Consider the following 24,170-nt stretch of genomic DNA (forward strand, 5'->3'; position numbering starts at 1 on the left):
TTTAGGAAATGAAATTATTTTTCTGGAGTTTCCCACAAAAAAAAACCTTTCGTTCTATTTACACATTCCATTGTCATGGCGCATCGAATAATGTTATTTATTTGCCGGTAACGTCTTATATTAAAGCAAACCACCATTACAAAAATAATTAATTTAACTACTTTAGGAAATGAAACAATTTTTTTCCCGAACCAAATCACGTATATTTGTTTTCTTTCAATCAAACCAATGTTTCGGGCCCTTTACAGGTCCCATGGTCACGGCTGACTTAAGTGAAGACCTGAAGACCTTAAGAACAAACGTGCGCGCGCCCTAAATGCATTTACTTTTCTTAAAAAGTGCCGCAACAGACTCGTTTACGACATGCGTAAAAATAACTCTGCGACGAGATATTTACGGTAGCGATCGCATACTTCGCCAAACCACCAATAACCGTTATTCAGTTCAAAAGTTTGACAATCAAATTAACTACTAAATTTTAAGTTCTTGCTGAATAAGACTGCAAAAAGGAATACAAAAAATAGAAAATTTATTCATTATTTGTCAATTGTCTTCAGCGACATTTTGTATCGGGAAGTTTGGTAGAGTGGTATGTGGTCAATTAACATAATATATGTGCGCCCTTTGTTTGAGTGTTGCAATGATAGCCCACTGACATTGTTCCTGTTAATACGCTACTCTACTGTGAGCTTGAGAATTCAATATTTGTTTTAAATATTTTTTTCTTTTGCCTTTTCAAGTCGAGAGTGAACAGGCATCACTCAGTTTGAGGGTCGTATTCTAGAACTCTACTCAATGCTCAAGCCAGGATTTGAGTATGGTTTAAAGCACTCGAAATCATACTCAAGTCCCTGCCATTAGGGTCGTATTTCCAGTGCAATCCTAACTTGAGCATTGAGTAGAGTTCTAGAATACGACCCTGAGACTGTTGCCAAATTCATGCCTGTGTATAACAAAAAAAAAATACATCCGCGTGTATGCTGCTGGCCAGATAATAAAAAAAGTAGTTGGGTTTTTGTTGGTTTTCACACAAATTAATATTTAGTTTAAAAGTTATTACGTTTTGTGTTTCTTAATTGAGGCTGTCTGCGCTATTGTGGTGAAATCCAATTTTTTTCTACAATATTACTTTAAGTGATACACAATAGAAAAACAAATTAATAAAATTTAGAACAACAGAAATATTTCAATACAGTTTTGACTATTTTTGATTATTTAAAAACTATTTAAAATTTTCTATGGTTATTGTTAAAGAAAATTTAAAATAGGTATTGAATAATTATTATGAAACCGAAACCAAACCTGAGAGTTCATAGTAAAGTAGTCGCAGAATCAGCGTGTAACCGTGTATTGAGGTAAGCAACTAATACGTTTTATTTTTGTTGTCATGTTGTTTGTTGTACTATCTTGGTTCAATCGCATACGCGTACTTTCCTGCCTGATAAGTTGCTAATTATGTCACTCTGTTAAGGTTACTAAATAACAATTATACTTTAATGAAACGTTAAACGTTAGAAGAATTAAAAGACTTGACGAAAACCTTAATTTCTATTCTGGACTTTATTAGAGAGGCGTTTAAATTCAGATTTTTTAAACTGGTGATAACAGGCCATTTAGTTCTTTCTTCTTTGTTTAAATTATATTTTGAACTGTTAATTGTAAACGATAAATATGACAACATATCCCACAACTAGTACAATAGTGTTCTAACTCAAAATATGGGAAATTCAAAATTATATCATTAGTGAACGTAAAATTGGATTCTCTACAAGTCAATAAACCCGTCGTTAGAATATTGTAAGAAACAATAAAAAAATATCTACTTAATTCAAAATGAGACACACTTTATGTGATTATGAGTTAGTTCTGTGGCCAAAACAATCCTTTTCCAAAAAGAGGAAATTATTTTTTCCCTTTCGTTTTCAACTGCCTCGGTGGCCGAACGGTTATCATGCTGGACTGCCACCCAGAGGTCCCAGGTTCGATTCCCGGGCCGGTAGAAATATTTGTATGGCTTACATTTATTTCTCTCTCGTGAGTTTGGGTGTAATTTGTGTTTGTATATGTGTGTGTTCATGGCACCCGCGTTACAGGGTTTCTTTAGAGCGGGGCTATGAGCGTGTACGCGTTATGTATTTTTAAATATATTTGGCAAGTAAGATATTGCTTAAATGTCTTTAATAAACTTGAACCTGAGGCACCTGATGAATAAATTTGCATCTGAGGAATTCGAGTGTAATTTGCTTATCTATGAAATAAACATATTTTGAGTTTGAACAAACATGCGGTCGTGATTTTGATACAATCTGTTCAAATGAGTCAGACAAAACAACTACCTACTTCCCTACTTTGATAAAACAGATTATAACAAATGTTGCTTTCGGGTCGTAAAATATGGCGCGAGTTTTGACTTTTGATATCAATGTCCACGCTATTGGTATAAAAAGGTTGGTTCACTAAATTTCCGGGCTCAAATTTGTACATTTTGTTGGATAACGTCTCATTTCCATATGTTCAGCGTGGGCTCTGTTGCTTCCCTGGCCTCGGCGCGGTCGGGGCTCGTGGTGGCAGCGGCCGTGGTGAAGAGGCACTGCTGCTGGAGCGGCAGGGCCGTGCTTCGCAGCAGACGCGCTCCTCGAGCCTCCCACCCCCACCCTCCGCGCTCCCTCGACCTCCGAGGAAGCCGTCTGCTAGGACCACCAGATACGATCGATTGGAACACCGTGATGCAAGAAAAGTGAGTTATATTTATTGCTTTATTTCATTATCCATTAATGTCCAGTGCTGGTCACATGTCTCCTCTCAGGCGAAGGCTCAGGCCATAGTCTCCCACGTTGGCCTGATGCGTGTTGGGGATTTCATACGGGTTTCAAGGGCTGTGAATCCTTCGCCGTGCTGGTTTCATGACGTAGTTCGCTTTAAGCGCATTGTATATAATTATTAATAGAAAGAACACTCAGAAAAAAATCCTTCGATCCGTTCGGATTCGAACCGACGTCTTTTAGCATACCGTGCCAGACGCTATACCAACTAAGCCACGGAACGAACCAGCGGACCTTATGAATTTTTCTATGTGCTTGTTGTAGTGTCTTTGTATTTGGTTTTTCAACTACTTTTCAGTCGTAACGCCATCTGTGAGAAATCTATGATATTTCGTCACTCAGTTAGATACCTTTACAGCTTGTTAACCGGGTATCTCTGCCTAGATGACGCTATTCATTGTATTTAAATTTTTATTGAAATGATATTCAATTACTTTTATGTGAAATTACTCCACTAGTTTCTTATATTTTGAAATTAAAATTTTTCGGATTTGAACCCACGGCCTCTGCATGACATGTGGTAGCTCAAACCGTTAGGCTACTACGGCTTTTTGATGCTTTGTTTAAAGTTACGTTTAAAGTTTGTGTTAAGTTGCCTATCTCTGCCGCCAAGCAGTAGGTAATGTTACTGTGTTCCGGTTTTGAATGGTAAATAAGAAAGGGTGCTGGTGAAATTACAGGAACATGGGACTTATTAACTTATGTCTCAGGGTGTAGGGTGCAGTGGCAGTGCCCCTCAGATCTTTGCGGTTTAAAGCTCTGAGTGGCACTGTAATTGTTATGTCAGTCACTTGATGTTATAAAATAAAGTTACACAATTTGTGTTTTATGTTTATTTATTACAATCATTGACTGGGCTAGGCATTGACTTACAAATAAATGGACGACGGGTCTAATACAAAAACCACGAAAAAAATGTCCCAAGTCAACCTATTTAAACGTAGTGACATGTAAAGGAATATGAAAAAGCTAAAACGTTGAATTAAAATTGTAATGTCATCGCAGTACTGTCTAATTTTGCTTGCTTCGCTGTCAGTCGAACAAACGAAGACTAAAGCGTGAATGACGCTCTGTATACGATTTTAACGCCCTATAAGTTCGGACACTTTTTAAGCGCGGACCCGACATCCATATAATTGTAAGTCAATGGGGCTAGGTATAGATTTTAAGACATTCGTGGTTATTGACTAAATGATTATCCCGTTTCTTACCATGGTATGATATCTTTTTGTTTTCTCGATATTTTACGGTGACTGTACCAAAATATCGGAAAAATATACAGTACATAATCAAATCAGTACAGAGTACTAAAAAAAACCGACCTCAAAAGTCATTCATCGTCTAGTTTGCCACCCTTAGAGATGGACTTCTGAGGTACCCTCTTTCCAAAAAAAAAGAATCATCAAAATCGGTTCACAAATTGGATTTATCGGATAATCGGCGTTATCGCGTACGTACTTACAGTCGAATGGAAACCTCCTTTTTTTGAAGTCGGTTAAAAAGAAATCATACCATGGTAAGAAACCTGTAATTATTGATAATATATTCGTTGTCTGAGTTAGATATTGAGGGTTCATAATCCTAAGGTGAGCTTTATTTTCTGTGAATTGCTTCGTTACGTGAGTGATCTTCATTAGTTTCGATCGTATTAACGATCTACCTACTTTGATTCTAGCTACTTTGATTGATTAGTTTTTTGGTATTGCATTTTAATTTCTACTATAAAAGAAATGGAAAGAAAAAAATTAAAAATGTCTCTTAAAGTGAAGTGACTTGAAACTCTTAGGCTATCTTATCTATTCAACTGCCAACAAAACAATAAACGCGGAATTGGGCATTGGACGGTAATGCGTTATCGGCGTGTTGGCACATCGACTAGCCTTGACTCATGCACTTGTTATCTTACTTTAGGCTCTCACTTACTTGACCTACCGCAATTTACTGCTTGCCCTTGCCGTATCGTACATATTGTTTCTATCTTGGTTTAGCAAAGAGAAAAAGCATGCAAATGACTTTGATAACTACTGGAAATAACAAAAGTAGTTTTATTGTTTTTCGTGTACAGTAGTTTGATATTCTTATTAGTGATGCAACGGAAGTGTGATAACGGAAACTGAAATGGAAACAGATGACAAAAGTAAATTTTAGCAGAAACGGAAACGGAAGCGGATGCTGAGGCGTAAGTGTAAATGCTATAAACATACCAAGGAAGTAGTTTCAAACAGGGCTTGTGTTTGGTTTCATAATGCTAAGGCGCATGCTCCTCACCGCCAAGCAATACGCGGACGAGCATGATCTATCGCAAACGTTATAAACTTCTTCCGGTAAAAGTACAGAAACAGATGTAAAAGTAGCGTGCGGAAGTTACACAGTTGCGGAAGCAGAAGCAAAGGCCTATTGCGTCACTAATTCTTATTTAAAGAAGTTCGACCCGGGTCGTGATCACGTTGGCTGTAAATCTTTATCTTCGTATTATTTTCGAAATTATTTTTTTCTATTGCTCCAGGATTCTGACGGTTCCGGCTCAATAGCATCAACAGCTTCCCGAAGCTCTCCCCTCCCCTACGAAGCTGTGCGAAAACTACCCTCAGTACCAACTTCGGCCTCATTACCAGCCGCCGAGTCCAGAGAATCACTCGTACGACCAAGGGACTCTAGTCTACCCTCTCCATCAAAGTTAGCTGTTTATACTGCTGCTAGAAGGCGATCAGCCGAATCGGCTAAAGATAACAAGAGGACACATCACTATCGCATTCAATTCTAATTATCATTACCGTCGCAAAAAATGTTACTGTGACTATTCACGATTCAAATACTTAGATGCACTTGCTATGTTGGAATTCATTTCACGTCCATAAATGTTTATAAGAGAGTGATATTTAAAAAAATTGGTAATAACTTACACTAACTTTGCTTTCTTAGTTTTTTGCACACATCTAAGGTAGGTTTCGTATGTCTTCTTTTAGTACTTAACTAAAGAAAGATCTTCGTCATTCAAATGCAAATGCTGCGACATACAAATACAATTTTATTTGTAAATACTAAATGATACCATGCCATATCGATGGTTGGAATTCATTTCACGTCCATAAATGTTTATAAGAAAATGATATTAAAAAAATTGGTAATAACTTACACTAACTTATGCTTTCTTAGTTTTTCGCACACATCTAAGGTAGGTTTCGTATGTCTTCCTTTAGTGCTTAACTAAAGAAAGATCTTCGTCATACAAATAAAATTTTGTTTGTAAATGCTAAATGATTCCATGCAATATATCGATAGCTATCTATAATAGAGTACTATCTCAAAAACACATAATTTGTCCTGAAGAAGGTTTAAATAAACTCGAAGTATATTTGGTGCGCAAACCTGACCAATCGTACACTGTTGTATCGTAAATGTTCCTACGTGACTATTTAAACCAATGGAAAGCTCGGAGTCTAATTCTCATAGCTCATTGGCATTACACCCAGTCAGAGTAAACCTGACCCGGACAAGTCGGATATATCAGGGGGCGCAATTTAAGGGAGTGACACTCCCGGAATTGTGGAGGGGAAGACTGACCAGCCACAGGCGGTGGCCAGATTCCAGCAGGCTATGCAGCGCATGACAGAAATTGGGTAAGGTAGTCAGTTATTTAGGCAGGTAGAAAGCAGTGCTATTAGAAATGAGCGTTGATGGTGTTGGGCTTTGTGCTGGCGTAGTGGTCCATCTTGGGTGAAAATGTGTCCTCATCTACAGAGATTGAGCTTATTTCCCTTTCAGAATCGGTGTCGATTTCCGTGATTCAATATTTATCTATGGAAAGCTTGGAGTCTTTTCACAATAAAATTCTGAGTATTGTCGAATACTAACGACTGTCTAAAAGGCCAAAAAATTGACTATTTTGATATGGACTGGTGTTTTTGTAAAATAGCGCTGTGAAATCTATTTAATGATTCTAACGAACCATCGCATTATAGTCTTAATTTAAAGACATGGTGTAAATTATTTTAAGCAGTCTGGCCATTTGTATTCATTATAATTATAGATTATCTCATAATGTAACTGCCACGAATTAATAAATAAAAAACGGTTGTAGTCAAACATAATTGACAATTTTGTGATTAATTAGTAACTGTGCATGAAATGAGCGAGTGTTGGAAATCATCTATTCTTAGATTGATCTGATTTTTTTAGTGTTTGTGAATTTTGTTGTGTAATCGTTAACACTCAGTTTGAGTGATTGTGCTCATCATCAATTTACACTATTTACGAGTGTTTTTTTTATACTACATAAGTTTTGTTTTGTAGTAGAATGATTGATTTAAATTATGACAGAAAAGTTTGTCTGTGCTTATAGGTAATATGATTCATAATAACATAGTTAGGTAAGCTGCGCAGGCACCAACTTCGCCTAATCGATTTATTAACACAGTATATCTTTTAGTCATTATCATTACCGTAGTCAGTCAGAAATAGTGATACGTACGACAATATCATTACCATCGCAACGAGAGGTCGGCAAGGGAGCACTAACTGGGTTAGTTCACCTCATTGCCTGCTCATTGATGAAAAATCTCGCGTGGTGCCTAAACGTAATTGGTTTAAACGATTTAAAGACTTGTACTTTAATTTAACTAAAATGGCATTGCGGCGATGGCAATGATTAAACTTTTAAAATATTCAGAATAATGTATTTGTGAATGACGTGCAATTAATAAATGGAAGTTTAATATTGTTAGCATTCGAAACAAAAATTCGAATTGAGCGTAACTTGTATGAGCATCGAATAGAACTCACATAAACACAACTAATGATTGTATACGAAAGATTGGTTCTCATTCCACATTAATAAAAGTACTAAATCGTTTACGATGTTTTATTTATTCAACTTTTATAGTTATGAGTGACCGCGGCGTCTTGTGGTCGATGGAATGACCGCAGAGCGGGGAATGACTCGTGTTACGTTTAATTTTTCCTTTGCTATTGTGACGCGCCGCACCGGGCGCGACTCGCCACAGCGCCGGCCGATTGTGCGTCGTGGAAAGTTCCGCTGACTGAGGCCGGCGTGAACAGCGCATGCGATGGCGGGCGAGAGGCGCGCGCGTGACGCGCGCCGTGAGCGGAGACGTGACTATAAAAGGCGGCCAGCCGGAGAGAGCGATACACTCGTTGGGGAATCTTGCTACGGTAAGAACCTCCATCGGGTGAGGGACGGTTGAAGAGTAATTGCAGCGCGTGACCAAGGTGTGCCCAGGCCGTGCGAATTGCTCGTCTTCCGCCCCCCGTAGGGACTATCCTCCCCCGTCCGTCTCCTGGTTTGGGTAGTGATTGCTGCGCGTGACCAAGGTATGTCCAGGCCGTGCGAATCGCTCACCCTTCACCCCCGCATACCCACCTGCCCCTGTCCGTCTCCTGTGTTGGGGGAACAATTGCTGCGCGTGACTAAGGTGTGTCCAGGCCGTGCGAATTGATCGCCCTTCAACCCCGCAACCCTACCCTTTAGCTCACCGCCGTCACTAGATTAGTTAGGGTAGTAACCCCGCGTGGTTCATGCAATTCTAGTATACTTAAGAGGTGTATTTATTATTATTGTAAACCGATCAATAAACGATCAATGTTAAAGCTTGGTGTTGGTTTCCTTCGTTAGTTTTAGAACCTTGGATAAATTCCAGTAGGTAAATAATAGTGTGCTTGTCCAGACCGCACCACGGGAATATGCTACATTGCACTATTTTAAAATTTACAGTTATTTTGTAGTTATTATTAAAGTTTGTTATTAAAAATAGCGGAACACTGAATTACTTATCAGAAAACTGAACGAATAATATGTATATTACAAAACTAGTATTAAATAATTTTTAAATTGCAATTACCTGATCATAACCATACGTGTGGCGCTCTATAAGTTTCCGGAATGAATAAGACAAAAATACTATAAATGGTAAAAAATTAATTTATTGTTCAAAAATTCATTTGTCTGTCTAGAGTACGGAATTCGTCAATAACTTCCGGCGAACAAATGGCCGTGTACCAATCACTATTCACGGTACAACGATTCTCCAAAGCAATCATCCGCTTAGAGGCACTTTGCACGCGCGCCTTTTTGGTTGGTTTCGGCTCATCTCGAAAGACCCATAAGCTCGATTACTGCTTTGTTTTGGGATCGTAACTATAAATCCATGTTTCGTCACCTATTACTATGACCCACACTAAATTTGACGCCCTTTCTTGAATCTGGTAAACATGGCATTGCACCAAGTGACGCTATCCGTTTTTTCGTTTTTTGAGCCTCAGTCAAATTGTGTGGGATTCACCGAGAGCACAGCTTTTTCATACCCAAAATATTTGTGTAGTATTGATTGTATTTAACTCATGCCTATGCCTAAAGATGCCCGAATTTCATGGTATGTCCCATGCCTCTCTGTTTTGATCGTACGGCGCACAGCATCGATGTTTTTGTTGTTCACAGCAATGGACGGGCGACCGGGACACGAAATTCGTCACTGAGATTCACACGACCGCGTTTGATTTCTGCAAACCAGCTATAAATAGTCGTCTTGCATGGTGCTTCATCGCCAAAAGCAGTTTGAAGCCGAGCGAAGCTCCGCTGAGCTGTTAAATTACACTTAAAGTCGTAGAAAACCATACTACGAAAATTTTCACGAGTTAAATCCATGGTGATGTAGACAACCAATTTCTAAATTGAGTCGACAATATGTAAAAACAAGTGACAGTCGGATGAAACAAACTGTATTCTACAGCCAAAGAGTTCCATTTTCAAATGTTGTAATTACTTTTTAAATATTGTTTATGTAAGTGGCCAGTTCCGGAAACTTATGGTGCGCCCGTGTATGACCGACCTCCGTGACTGTGATTTGCACATCGGTTTTCACGGTGTCGCCTGAGGTAACGGATTCGATCCCCGGCCAATTTCCATAACACGAGTGCTTTAGTTACTTATTTTGAGGTGAAATGAACGTATGTGATGTTATCTAATATTTATTTTATTTAAAAAATATCTATATCAAAACTAGAACGCTACTGTTTTACTCAGGCAAATTTAGCTTGAGTTTAGAACTTGATCTAAGACTAATTTGGTTTCTTGCTTAAATTAGGCAAAGTCGTTTTGTACTTTAATTTGTCAATTATAATTTTCGTAAACCACATCCGCAAAGGTGCTCTTTTTAGTGCTATGCCAAAATCATTTTGTCTATTACTGTCTTTTGAACTCTTGGAGGATGGAAAAATAGTCTAAGATTGGACTGAAAAATTTTATTTTCTCAAACGTGCTCGGAAATGTTAGCATTACTTTCAAAAAACGAAACACGGAAAGTTTGTCATTCATGAACGGTGCGACTTCTTCCCGGCCAAGGCCTGCAAAGTAAGCATGAAAACCCATTACTCTCCTCTTCTCTAAACTTTTTAATCTACTTACTAATAATGAAATGTAAACAGTCAAAAGAAAAACTCTGTATAAGCTGAGCCAACTGCCCAGTGTTCGTAATTGCGAGAATTAAAAATACCTACCTATACCGCTTACTTAAAAAAAAGGAAATGGCAGTAACCCTTAAACTGAAGTGTTTTGATATTCTTTCGTTTTTTATTTTGGTCGCAAAAATGAGTGCTAGTAGTAGAGCGATAACGAAAATACAGTACTAGATACATATTCAAACACATCGTCAGAAGCCTCTGGCGCTCGTCCTTGTAACTCATACTCGTCCAGCAATCCCTTACTTCCCGGGCTCTGCAATAATGTAGTATATCATTCTGTACCATTGACTTAATAAAACACTCAATAATCAACATAAACATTTACTAATATGACTAACCATTAAATCAGGCTTTAACAACTAATATTTATTTATACATCGACCAGAATAACGCAAACAAATTGCATCTTATGCTATTAATTAAAATCATATTTCAGCTTGGTTGTTCAGCCTTTTTTCAATCACACAAAGTATTTCCGTATCTCTTTAAAAAAAAAGTTAGAACGTAATCTGTAGCTACAAAAGCTATACATTTTTGGAAACTTGCGCGATTAATATCTTTCATTAATTTTTATACATGACGAGGTGTATCATGTAGTTTTAAAACCTTTCCTTCCGCTTTTTCTTCGCATACCTCTGTCTATCTTTTTCTTTAAGCATTTCATATATAATCGAATCGCTTTTTATCTTTGCTTTTGTATCACGTTCCTACATTTTATTGATTTCCAATTTTTGCTTTCTGTTTTGATTTATTTATTCATTTTCAGTGGGAAGCAAGTAGTAACATAAGATTGTAAATATTAACTAAACATTTATATGAAAAAAAGTATAAAATTCAAAGAAAATATAGCTTCGATGGCAGGTTTTTCCGACATCGGTGGAAGCTTGTCTGAATTCGGTGGCATAAAATCCACCGAATTCAAGGCCACGGGATTCAGAAAATATAATATTATTTTTGATATTTCTCGTAAACGACAATATTTGTAAAACCAATAAATTGTTATTATGTTTTAGTCGTTACAACACATAGTTTAAAAAATATTGCATACAACCATAAAATTATAAAATTTAGTTTTTGAAATATTGTATACACCGAATTCAAAAATCAACCTGGACCAAATCCACCGAATTACGCATTTACACGCAAAAATAAAATCGGCAACAAATCATCCAGATGCAGAGGCGTGTTGGACGAATAATATGAACGAATTGTGAAACTTCTAAAATGCTTCACTTCTGATGTGTAGCGTGATAAAGGCTGGCAACGCATAGGCAGCTCATCTGATGTTGCAAATGTCCATGGGCGACGATGACCACCTCCTATCAAGTGGCTCGTCTGCTCGTTTGCCTCCTTCTTTACATTAAAAAAAAACCACCGATTTCCCGCGTAAATCTGGGACACGCAGCAATCTTGGTATTGTGATAAAACTATTGTCCAGTTTATTGTGAAATTCAGATTAAAAGTTCTGTCATCTAGTTTATTATCCGTGAACTAAAGTCATACTAAAGTCTAATATTGATATACGGTTTCAGTTTTGACAAAAATGACACTGTGTTGGATTCTGCATTCGGGACACGCCACTGTTGTCAGGTTTTAGACGTTTCGGATTTTTTTTCCATTAGATCCGAAAGGTTTATGGGGAAAATTTTGTGCTCTCCAGTTAGCTTTCGACTATACGATATATGTACTCTCTTTTTTGTAGTTTTTGTTTTGATTAATAAGTGGAATTTAGTGCATGGACACTGAAAATTTCGGCTTTGGAGAAATGCCCACAAACATTTCAACACTTCGATATATCGATAGTCAATGTGCTACCGTTGTAGAGACTGTAGCACCACCCAAATCTCAACCGAATCAAAGGCTTTCTCATAGTCCACAAACGCTTAGCATAATGGCAGGTTATACTCCTCGGTCTTCTGTATAACCTGCCGCAGCGTGTGGATTTGGTCTATGATGATGAAGCCCTTTCGAATGATTACAATTATAATTAGGTAATTAATCTCATACCTATTACTTGCCTATACAATCACAGTACTCGATTTTAAGAACCCTCATTATATCATACTATTAACTTGCTATTTTTCTTAGTCAAAGTCAAAGTTTCTTTGGTATAGTATTTTTTATTTTATTTACTTAAATGTCAAGAGTACTGACTGCATATCAATTAAATTAATATACACATAGGTAATTAGTCACGTTTTAGAGATAATAACTATGCTTTTAACATTTAATTAGTGTGATAATTTTCTCACAATTTGCTCCACTTTATCTTTTTTATACAATGAATCACGTATGTCAAATATGATACTATAATAAACAACAGTCATTGTATAACGTTAATTTTAAAATTTTAATTAAGTAATACAATGAAAATAATTTTCGTTTTTTTGTCACACAAGATAAGTTCAGCGTCCAATTTCAAAATGATTAACAGTCGCCGAAGTCTTTCTGGACAGAAATTAATCTGTTCTATGTAGGTTAGAAGTCGAAGGCGGTCATCGCGACTATCTCGTAATAGTTTTTTATTTTACATTAACGCGGAAGTCTTTATGGACACAATGAATTTCCCTCGCCGTTACTTTATTTCCCGACGCAACGGAAGTTGCTGATGAATTGCTCTGGTACTGATCGATTTCTCCGGCATGAAAAGCAAAAGTGTGTGGACATTCTCAGCGAATTAGAAACATCAATAAAACAGATTGGTTTACAATCAATTTACATTATTATAAGACTTTAATGTGATTATAGCAAGTTCAGTTTGAGACATCAATGTAAAATAATTAGAAGATCTAGTGGTCATAATTTGCTAACAATTTATTTATCTAATATTCTTATTCCCTAAATACTTCAATAAAAAAGCGAAGAAAACATGGATGAATATCCATGTAAGTGTCCTGAGTAACTCAGTAACTCATCTGAGTGATTTATTATTCCTTTAAATATTCTGGATCTTGAATCAAAAATATCTAAACCGGAGTTTTCTATAGACATATCGTTGTAAAACTTCTCATACGTCCGCAAGTAAATGTCTTTATAACACTATGATATATATATAATTTATACAATGTGTTGATTTGCATTTTCGCCATATTTAAAAAAGAAATAATGCTAAATCATCTAAAAATATATATAAAAAAGTTCTGCAAAATTGTCTCAAGTCGTATGCACCACGCAAGGGCAGTGACCCCGCCACTCGCTTCACCGAGAGATACGTAATCTTTTTAATTATGATTATGTACTAGTATTGTTATATCTTACTATTTATTTACATTAATTAGAAAAGTTGACTGAAAAAAAGTTTCTTGTAACTTAGTTTTGGTACTTACCAACTTTAGGTTACATGAAAGTATTGCTAGAAGTACCTAGCTCCACAGGTGGTTTGGTATGTAAACAAGAGTTAGTATCTAGTATAGTATATGCAGAGATTCGCACGTGAGTTTCGTTTCAACATTAGACTCCACAACTTTGAAAGCAGAAACTTCGACACTCGTGTCCTCCGCGTAAACTAAACGTTTCACATCATGCCATAAGAATAGACACGCACTTGTACTTGATGGATTACCATGCAGGTTCTAGTGAACCTGGTAGCGGTTCTTTTCTGCACTACTAACTCTTGTTTACATATCAAACCACGTGGCATCTCGTGACTAGAATATAATGTATGCGGGACGTCAGCGTGACGTAGACGCAGTACGGGAAGCAAGGTCGACTGATCTACCAATCGCACGCTCGATATGACACTCCGCCGCAGTCGCTACCCGCACCCCACCACCAAACAGATCTAAAATGCGTTTCTTTCTGCGCATTTAAGGTCATTGTTCAAAATGTTTGCAAGTGCTGTGCAAGTCAAGGACCTTTGGATCAAATTTGTATACTGCAATTAAATAAAAAATAGGAATTTACGAAATTTCTTTTTGATTTATTTTTTTGGCGATTGGGGTTCAGTTTCGGATATAGAATGAACTCTGTAATTATGGCGAGAATGCAAATCAACACATTGATATTTGCTGGAGATGGAGACCGGGTTTTGTAGTCTACGACTATCAGTAGACCGAAATTTCAGTTTTCATCATTCCGAAAATAATTTTCCGAGGAAAGCTTTTTTTTGAAATATTATAAAACAAACCTAACTTAACCTTTTCAACCATAAGATCCTGAAAGAATAACGGTTTCTTTATAAATCGATTTTCGGGATTACGGAAATTCGAGTAAACTTTATTTCGAGCTTATGTAATTTCGGACTTGTGTCAAGTTACTGTAGACTATAGTACACGAGTCTAAAAAAAGGAATTATACACGTTACAACCAAGATTTTCCATTAAGTAGTTCTATGATACAGTAAATGTACTTCAGTATAAACGACAGACCTTGATCATGACACTACAGCGAAATGAGGGCATTGCGCAACTAGCTCTGTGCGTAGTCTTGCTTGATAGTGATTGCAATATTGCGCAGGAGTACCACGTGGTTTATTTATTGTCTTGTTCTGTTTAGACACCACGATCATTGCATTTTTTATTAGATTGAAGGTATAACGTTACATTATACTACGTTACTAAGAAATATGTACTACGTTAGTAAGAAATTAATTAGAATAATAATAGACAATAAATAATAGAAAATAAATAAACAGACAATAATAATATTCCGGTAGATATTCAAAATTTGTCATTTACGGGGTTTAAACTATAGTTGGAACGGGGTTGGAACAATAACTTCTAAGGGTTGGTTACACTATTGTACAGCTTATGCGTACTTAGATAACAAAAATCCCTGGTCGTGACCCATTTTGCTCTTGCAAGTTATCTCGATCGTATTTGAAATAAACATTGTATGATTGTTGTAAACAATGACAAATGTGTACAAATGTTTATTTACAAAGAGGAAATGCTATAGTTTCTTGTTCATTCTTCTCAAGGGACATTACAAATGAGTAGTAGAATTGAATTAATATGATTTCAAGTGTAATTTGCTTATTCTATGAAATAAACATTATGTGAGTTTGCGTTAGTAAGGCCCCGCCGCTTTTGCTATTTACGTCTGATGGATGGATCTGAATGTCACGGATTGGCTGGTAGGTCCATTTAGAAATGAACTTTTCTGAGTTGGTTCTGATATGGGTGTTTTGGCTGGAGCCCATTAATCATAACATCTTTACTTTGCGTCTAGGTAATTGGTGTGATTGTCTGCGACATTATCAAACACGTTCTATGCTTGCCCGGTTTGACAATGGTTAAGACCGGTTTTACAGCTGTATGTAGGGTACGGACTGTCCGCCTGGGGGCCATCCGCATGTGTAGAATCCGCAGTGCTCTTACTCGAGTATTTCATTTAGTGCAGATTCCATGGAAGACAGACGCCTACAATTAACGCACGGGTGGCTTGTGCCGAGCTCACGAGGAGCGTGTTCCGTAAGGAGCAATTCGCGTCACTGCAAAACGATGTTCTAACGCCACACGTGCGGACGGCCCCGCAGATAAATCCGTACTGCTCTGAAACCAGCCTAAGCTAATTTTAATACCCATCACGTGTCGTCGTGTATGGCATTGTTCTCTATTACGTAACCGAAGATTTGCTCAAGATGTTTTCTTTTAGAAGCAAGTGATACTGATCGAGTTGTGTTTAACGTGGTTGCCACACATTGGAAATGAAGCTATTTTTTCACGGCTGACTGAGATGGTGATCAAGCGACCAATAAAGATCTCTAAATGTCAGTTTGTTCGAAATAATAGTCTCATTTCTAAGCAGGTTACGAACTGATAATTATCATTGATAATAATTACATAATTATCACTGTAAATTATCTTGATAAATCTGCTTTTGTTTAATGAGACCATGTGACGGGAAGAACAAGTCGTGCACCTGGTGGTAAGTGACACGCCTGTCCATAACAGTTGTAGTACCACTCAGTACTCTAAATCATAAAGATCTGAAGGGCACTGCCACTGCACCCGTCACCGTGAGACAGAAGTTGACAAGTCTTATGTGCCTGTAATTTCACCAATACCCTTACCCTTTAAAACCAAAACATAGTAATGCTCACAATGCTGTTTAGCAGCAGAAATAAGAAAGGTGGCAGTATTTCCCTGGACGAACTCTTACACAAGGAGCTCTGCTGCATATAAACTGCTTTGATGAATTATCTTGATAAATAAATACATCTTGATAATTAGAGCAGTGTATAGAAAAATCTGAAATAGGTTTATTGACACTGTTTTATGTTTTATTCCTTATTAGATGGGATGTACGTCACAAATTAAAAAAAGAACTTGATATTAAAATTTATAAAATTAATTGGAACAACAAAATGCTACCGCTAGCAATGTTGTGCCATGTGTTTGTATCAGAGACACGATCCAAACGTGTCAAATATCAATCTCAAAAAGGTCACGAACCGTTTTTCCAAAGATTGTTCGTGTTTATTTAATTTTCGTGTCATTTTTAATCAAAAACTAAAGAGACAAAATTACGAATCGTCATGGATAATTATCGGATATACGTCGGATAATTACCAGACAATTATAAAAATTATCAAAAGAAATAAATTTCTTGATAATTTACATATTATAAAGAAATTTAGAAGTGATTACTGAAAATAATACCGAAATGTAGAAAAATAAAGTTGCTTTATTTTGCGTAGGGCATCAATTAAGCGATTACCTCATCCAGTATTGTACAACGTTCGAAGGCTTTACAGCCATTAAAAATAGACAACTCTCACCCACGCTCTGCAATACATAAGCTTCAAAAGCAATAACGTTAAAGTAAAGGCAATATTTCAATATTCTGAGTATTTATGATGATGGAGCGTTGGGCTTTTGGTTCCGCGGTAATTTTCTCCACATAATTGCTTTTCCGCCTTAATAGTTATAGTAGAGGCGGTAGATAGAAGTAATGCTCCGTGTGGAGGTCATAATATGTGTGGAAAGTTTGCAAGTGAACCAACCAATTTAATGCACGATACTGCCGATTGCCATCAGAAGCAAAGAATGCTTAATCCAGAAGGTAGAGCAATTTTGAAGTTTTGAGTGCATCTAACCTCACTGCATGAAAAGAACAGAAGACTTGACTTGACTATACCAGTCAAGTTCGGAAATATCTAAGAATTCAATTATTAACGACGTTCATGGTAACTAATTTCACAACAATTGCTTTAGCTTTACTGCTAAGTAGAGCTGCTCGTGAAAAAGTTTATCCAAGGAAGTACTGCCACCTTCTATTTTTGCTGGCAAGCAGTAATGAGAGCATTACTGCGTTCCGGTTTCGGGTAGGGTAAGGGTGCTGGTGAAATTACGGATACTTATATGGAACTTGTCAACTTCTGTCTCAGGGTGTCGGGCGCAGTGGTAGTGCCTCTCGAATATTTGTGAAGCGTGTAGCTCACCACCAGGCATACGACTTGTTCATCCCGTTACTTAGTATTATAAAAAAAAAAACCTTTTCACTTCACTAGCTCGGAAAGGCTTTCTTTGTCATTGGAAATCTGCGCGCAAAAGCTTTTTTCCACGCTAGCGTGGAAAAGGTTTTCGAAATTCAAACATGACGATGAAAAAAAACACAATGACACGTTCAACTACGCGTTTTGTTTAACAATATTTGATTCTTATTATTGTTAACATTAAATTGACAACGATAACTCATTTTCTTAATTAAATTATTTTAATTCGTCGAAGAACTAAAATAACTTCAATAATCACAAAAAATTATGTGTACAGTCATGAGCACATCAAGCTTGACACTTTTTACTTTGGACCGTTCTTATCATAAGCGGCATAGAGTTGGATTTAAGTCTTAAGTGTCAAGCTAGACGTGCTCTTGACTGTACAAGCAAGAATAAAAGTCGATGAGGTGCAAATTCAGAACGTATTCGAAGATAAACTTTTTATTTTAATTAAAAAACTGATTTGATAAAGTTTGTTTTGTTTTTCTTTCAATGTGCCATTTTTCTCGCTATATTGAGGTGAAAAGTTGTGTGTTTCGCTCGGAAGCAAAGTTCTTTTGCGTCCCGTGGCTTGAAACTCTCTCTACTCTCAGGTTTCAATACAAGCGCTCGTGTCTAACAAACATTGCAGCCTTGCATAATAAATAACTATTTCCACGGCCTTTCTAGAATTTTTTGTTCTACTTTGTTTTATTTTTGAGACACAATGAAAATCACGTAATTACAGCTACATTGATATTCACATGTACATACTCAATAGGTTGTTTTAGGGTTCAGTATTTTGCACACCCTGGGTGTAATAAGGCCACATCTTTAACTGCCTCTGTGGCCGAACGGTTACCATGCCGGACTGCCACGCAGAGGTCCCAGGTTCGATTCCCGGGCCGGGCGAAATATTTGTATGACCTACATTTATTTCTCTCGTGAGTTTGGGTGTAATTTGTGTTTGTCTATGTGTGTGTGTCCATGGCACCCGCGACACAGGGTTTCCCTAGTGCGGGGCTATGTTGAGTGTGTACGTTATTATATTATTATTATTATATTATATTATTATATCTGCAAATTTTATTTATTATTTTAGTTACCTTTTTTATGCCTAAATGGTACAGTTGTAACATAGTAGTGTATTTTGAGTCAGTGCTCTTGTACTGAAAATTAAAGACACACAAACGATTAAATAATGTAACAATATTTTATCAACCACACACCAATTGAACACAATGAATTAAATCGTAAATGCTTAATAATTAATTGATAAGAGTTCATTATTTACACGTAATTTTTGACGAGGCTACAATTAATATAATAATATTTTCTCTCGACCTTCTCTATTACGTTTTTTTGCTTTTACTTCTTAAATTGACAATTTTTGTTTATGCTTCTCAATTTCCATTCTTAATTTTTAGTTTTATTTTATTACATTCAATGCCTTGACTTGCAGTGCCCTATTCAACGTCAAAAACTACATTCTACTCGTAATATAGATAATCCATCCGTGACAATAAAGAAACACAAGAAAAAAACTGCTATGATTAAAAATTTTTTTTTCTATTTCATCTGTATCGTGTTTCACGTTAGTGGAAAAGATGTTTACGTATCTACGCCATATTAATGACATTGATTAAGAGCCGTTCGAACAGTTCCTACCGTTGGCATAATAAAACCACATGTGATCGTACATCAGACGTGCTTAAGTGGAAGTTATAAAAATAGTACGAAATAGTATAATTTATCTCATGTTGTTCGTATAGCTCTTCTATTTAGGTATAAAAAAGTTATCGACAACTCTATACCTCGCTCCTGAAAAATTTTCATTTTGCAGATGTGGCTATTTCACGTAGGTCTCGCGTAGAGCAATGAAAGTAAGTAACGCTCGGTTCACATGAGTTTAATGTAGAAGTATACAGGGACAAGGTGAAGGAAAGAATAGAATAGACATTTATTGCAACGCCACAACAAATAGATACAAAAAAAATATTGAAAACGTTTAGACCAGGGGTTCCCAAACTTATTTTGTCTACTGCCCACTTTGAGAATAAATTATTTTTTAGCGCCCCCATTTTTTCACCTACTTAAAAACCACTATAACTTCAAATTAAATTAATTATTGTGAGCTATATTAGCGGAGATTCATTTTAAACGAGACTTTACTATTTTTTTTAATTAGATGGAGTTACCTTGACCACTACCTAGCTCTGTAGCAAAGATAGGATCTACGTTGGAACGAGCTTGCCCAGAAGATGCCTATTGAATCGCTCTTTAAAGATATCCGGGTTGTATGAATTCGGAAATACAGACGCAGGCAGGGAGTTCCATTCCTGGGCTGCTTTGCGCCGGTGGGCCTAACTGTGAACTTTAAATTCGAGCTTAACGTCGTCAATAAACCTTCATTCGAATTCGAATCAAGAGCCTCAAGTTCATACTTTGCTGAGCCACCCCACAGGTGACTGCAGTACTCCATGCAAGATCAGACTTGTGCTTTGTTATAAAGTTAAGAGGCGTGAAATATCGCTTAACCTTGTTAAGGATACCCAGTTGTTTGGCTGCAATTTGTGCTTTACATTCAATATAAGCGCCAAAGTTAAGAGTTGCGCTCAATGTTATGACAAGGAGATCTGTCGGTAAGAGAGACAGATATACCCCAAAAAGTGGGAGTCAGATCCAATTACTACTTCAAAATATAACCCGCAAGAGTTAACTTGAGACCTGAGCGCAGTAGGTAGTAGACAACGGCGCTCAGGTCTCAAGTTAACTCTTTCGGGTTACACTTGCCAATGAGAATGATTATTGAAACGCAACTTTATAGTATTCAGACAGAGTATCTTTTATTCAAAATAAAACAAACATAATCGATTCTAATATAAAAACTAATGTGAAGGATGAATCTGATGCTATTTAATAAGTTTGTTGATATCAAGTTCTAATTTACTCAAGAACAGCCGCAAGTCACCACGTTCGGTAACATGCAAACGATTTCTCTTTTTAGTAAGCAGCGTTGTCACAGCACTAAAATCACGTTCACACAAATATGACGATAGGAATTCTATCAAGAATCGTTGAACGATTGACTACAATCCAGGGTACAATTGCGGGATCGGTTTTTGTAGCCAAAAGTCTTGGTAGCCATTTTAGAACTTGATTTTTATTTCCTCGTTCATTGTCAATTCTATAAGTTCTTCTTCCAGCTGAGGTGATATTGCTGTGTTGACATTTGAAAACTGATCCAACACCCAGTCTGGTATTTCCAAGTTCAAAATGTCCTGGTGTCGTTCGGTGACGTCAATGTGGAGGTTTTCCAAATGTTGGCAGTAGGCAAACAAGTCGTTGTTACTGCAGGATACTGATAAATTCGAAAAATTTTGAAAATCACGTCTGCCCATATTCTTTTTGTGTATAAGCGTTTGGTTGCGAAAGCAGCAACGACATTTTTTGTTTCAATTAAATTTAGTGCATCGCCTTGCAGTGAGATTCACGTCGTTGGACAATTTATACAGGTCTGTCATGTAAGCTATATCATTCTTTGATGTAATGAGCTTGTTGCGCAACTCAAGAACTCTATCACAGAGTCAAACAGGTTATAAAATCGAGTCAGACAATTGCCTCTTGATAGCCAACGAACTTCAGTATGAAACAACAAACAGTTGAAGTTTTCGTCATCACTAACACAAAGCTGATGAAATAATCTATCATTCAAAGAGCTGTTACGGATTTTAATGACTGCTTTAATGACATATTGCAGTAATTGAAATAGTCGTTCACTTAAATTTCTAGCAACCGAATGTTGTCCATGAATAACGCAATGTACAGCAAGAACATCTGGAATTTTATTTTTTAAGTACGCTATGAAGCCTTTATGGCATCCTGTCATAGCCGGAGCGCCATCCGTAGCAACCGATATAATATTTTTCAAGGGAATCGCTTTCTCATCACAAAACTTTTCCAATGTATTGAATATGGTTTCGCCTTTTGTATCGGTCTCTAAATTTCTAGCAAACAATATTTCTTCACATATTTTCTCATCTTTAATAAAGCTCACGTAAGACAGCAACAATGCTTCATTAGTTGGTAAAGTGAACTCATCGAGCTGAATTAAGTATTGACTAGTCCTCAGATGATTGCACAATGATTCTTCAATGTTTTCAGCCATTTCATCAATTCGTCTTTGCACAGAACTATTACTCAAAGGAATTTTTCGGATAATATCTGCGGCCGGTTTATGAAGCACAGTAGTTATTACTTCCTTTATTGCTGGCAAAATTAACTCTTCACCGATGTTGTGTGGTTTGCCTTTTTGAGCAATTAACAAAGAGATATTGTACGAAGCTCGAAGTCCGTCATCATCTTGCTTAACAGCCGCCGAAAAGAGTTTTGCTACACTTGGCTGAGTATTATGCTTCTTCTTTAGGTCTTGAAAATATGCTACATTCTTGTCTTTCTTATCTGGATGCATTGTATTCAAATAATCTTGCAGTCTTGAAGACTTCATTGCATCATTCGAAAATGTTTTTAGACATAGAAGGCACAAAGGCGACGATGGGTTTGTGGGATTTTCAATGAATCCGAATTTAATATATTCCGCACAGTATTGCTGTCTCTTCTTTTTTACTTCCGACATTGTTTTGTTTTGAGAAATACGTAAATAAGTGTTGAACTTAAGTACTGCTTATCTATTACGCGCGAAACCGCAAATGAAAATAAAATAAATATTACGTTGTTTATATAGGACTGCATAAGCAGCACGCACCGACAGGAATAAAACAAACATGCATAAACTCGTTTACCTCATTCGACGCTCAATCGTACTCAACAAGTAAGAATAAGTATTCTATGAACCAGCCGATTCATACAGGAATGCACAAATTGGGTTATTTAACAAAAACTTGTTAAAACATGATTGCCCGCGGTCTACTATCTACGAAAATTACCTATCTAGGAATACTAATAACTATTAAAATGCGAAACTGTGTCTGTTGCCTTTGTATTTGTTTGTTTGTGTCTACTTTCATTTCGAAAAGGAGCGACCGATTGACGTGATTTTTATTTTTTTATTCAATAAAACAGGACAGATATATGAACTACACGGAGAGAAATATCGGACCGAGTTAGTTAGAGCAATCTCTTAATTAATATTAGTTGATGTTCACAAGTTGTAGTCGAGAATCGCGAGCTCAGTCGGTATCTCAGGGTCGTATTCCAGAACTCTACTCAATACTCAAGTCGTGAGCACTGAAAATCATACTCAAGTCCTTGCCATTAGGGTCGTATTTCCAGTGCTTGAAATCATACTCAAGTCTGCTCAAATCCTGACTTGAGCATTGAGTAGAGTTCTGGAATACGACCCTAAGAGTCTTCCTAGATGAAATTACAAATCTCCCCCGAAGCCTCTACACAACGCCCCCATTTTTTTCTGGGTCTCTTACCGCCCACAAGGGGGCGTTATCGCCCACTTTGGGAAAGGCTGATTTAGACAAACAAACCAAAATAAAAAGTACAAAAAACAAAAAAAACATAAAAGACAAAAATAGAAAAAAAATTGTGCGGTTGTGGCGTACGCAAAAAGACTTCATTCAGCTTATGCCACAGTCATAATTGACTGTGGCGTGACTTGTGTGTCGCAAAGTAAGTCAATGGTCGCAAAATAAAATAGAATAAAATAAAGTACTTAAATATTTGTGTATGTGTTTTTTGTACTTTGTGTTACTGTTGTGTAACAGTAACACATTATTATTTTCATCATTATCACATCATTATTATTTTATTAGAGATCGTTAATGTACTTATGTACATTAGCAAAAAATATAAATATACCTACTGTGTGTGTTTGTTTATTTATTTTTCTTTAGTTACTTATTGTACAGGAACACACAAATCACATTTAGTTAAACAAAATTATATTTTGGTGACTTACTTAAGAAACAAATAAAATTAACAACTCAATCGCTCCCAGTTAGATTTTGAAAGAAGAAAGGAAGGACAGGCCCTTATTATTGCTGCTTTATAAGCAGTTAGGTTACATGATTAAGAGACGTCTGCTCGCTTCGAGATTATCGTATGGAGTGACGACGGAACGAAGCAAAGTAAGGATGTGGAAGAAAAGGAAATATAGAACGATTCAAAATTTCAAGAGTAAGTGGCCAGGAACCAGAGACAAGGGTAATAAAAAGGTGAGATGAGGATGAATGAGGTCGCATCGTCACAACCTTATTGCGTACACCCAGATTGAGTGCGATTCAGCAGCTTGATTTTGATTGCCTCCCCCCATCGAGTATATAACCAGAATTAGAGACGAAATAAAGGCCATATATTCCTGGTAACACATTAGCTATACAGCTCTTATAAATATAATTCCCGTTTGCACTGAGATATAGACAGGCCAACTATTGACCTGTGCGTACGTCTCCGTATATTCCAAAAAATATTTTGTATTTATT

General features: G+C 36.8%; 1 protein-coding gene across 1 annotated transcript in view; it reads left to right on the forward strand.

Moving 5' to 3' along the window:
- Nucleotides 1-5,904, forward strand: part of LOC113231771 (angiomotin-like) — a 41,271-nt gene extending 35,367 nt beyond the window's left edge. Inside the window, exons 15-16 of the mRNA XM_026466296.1 lie at nucleotides 2,519-2,737; nucleotides 5,329-5,904. Coding sequence (XP_026322081.1) covers nucleotides 2,519-2,737; nucleotides 5,329-5,586 — 477 coding nt within the window. The 3' untranslated portion in view covers nucleotides 5,587-5,904. The remainder of the gene's footprint in view (nucleotides 1-2,518; nucleotides 2,738-5,328) is intronic.
- The last annotated feature ends 18,266 nt before the right edge of the window (nucleotides 5,905-24,170 follow it).

Source organism: Hyposmocoma kahamanoa, unplaced genomic scaffold, assembly GCF_003589595.1.
Source record: "Hyposmocoma kahamanoa isolate Upper Pololo Valley unplaced genomic scaffold, ASM358959v1 66, whole genome shotgun sequence".
NCBI classification, from domain to species: Eukaryota; Metazoa; Arthropoda; class Insecta; order Lepidoptera; family Cosmopterigidae; genus Hyposmocoma; species Hyposmocoma kahamanoa.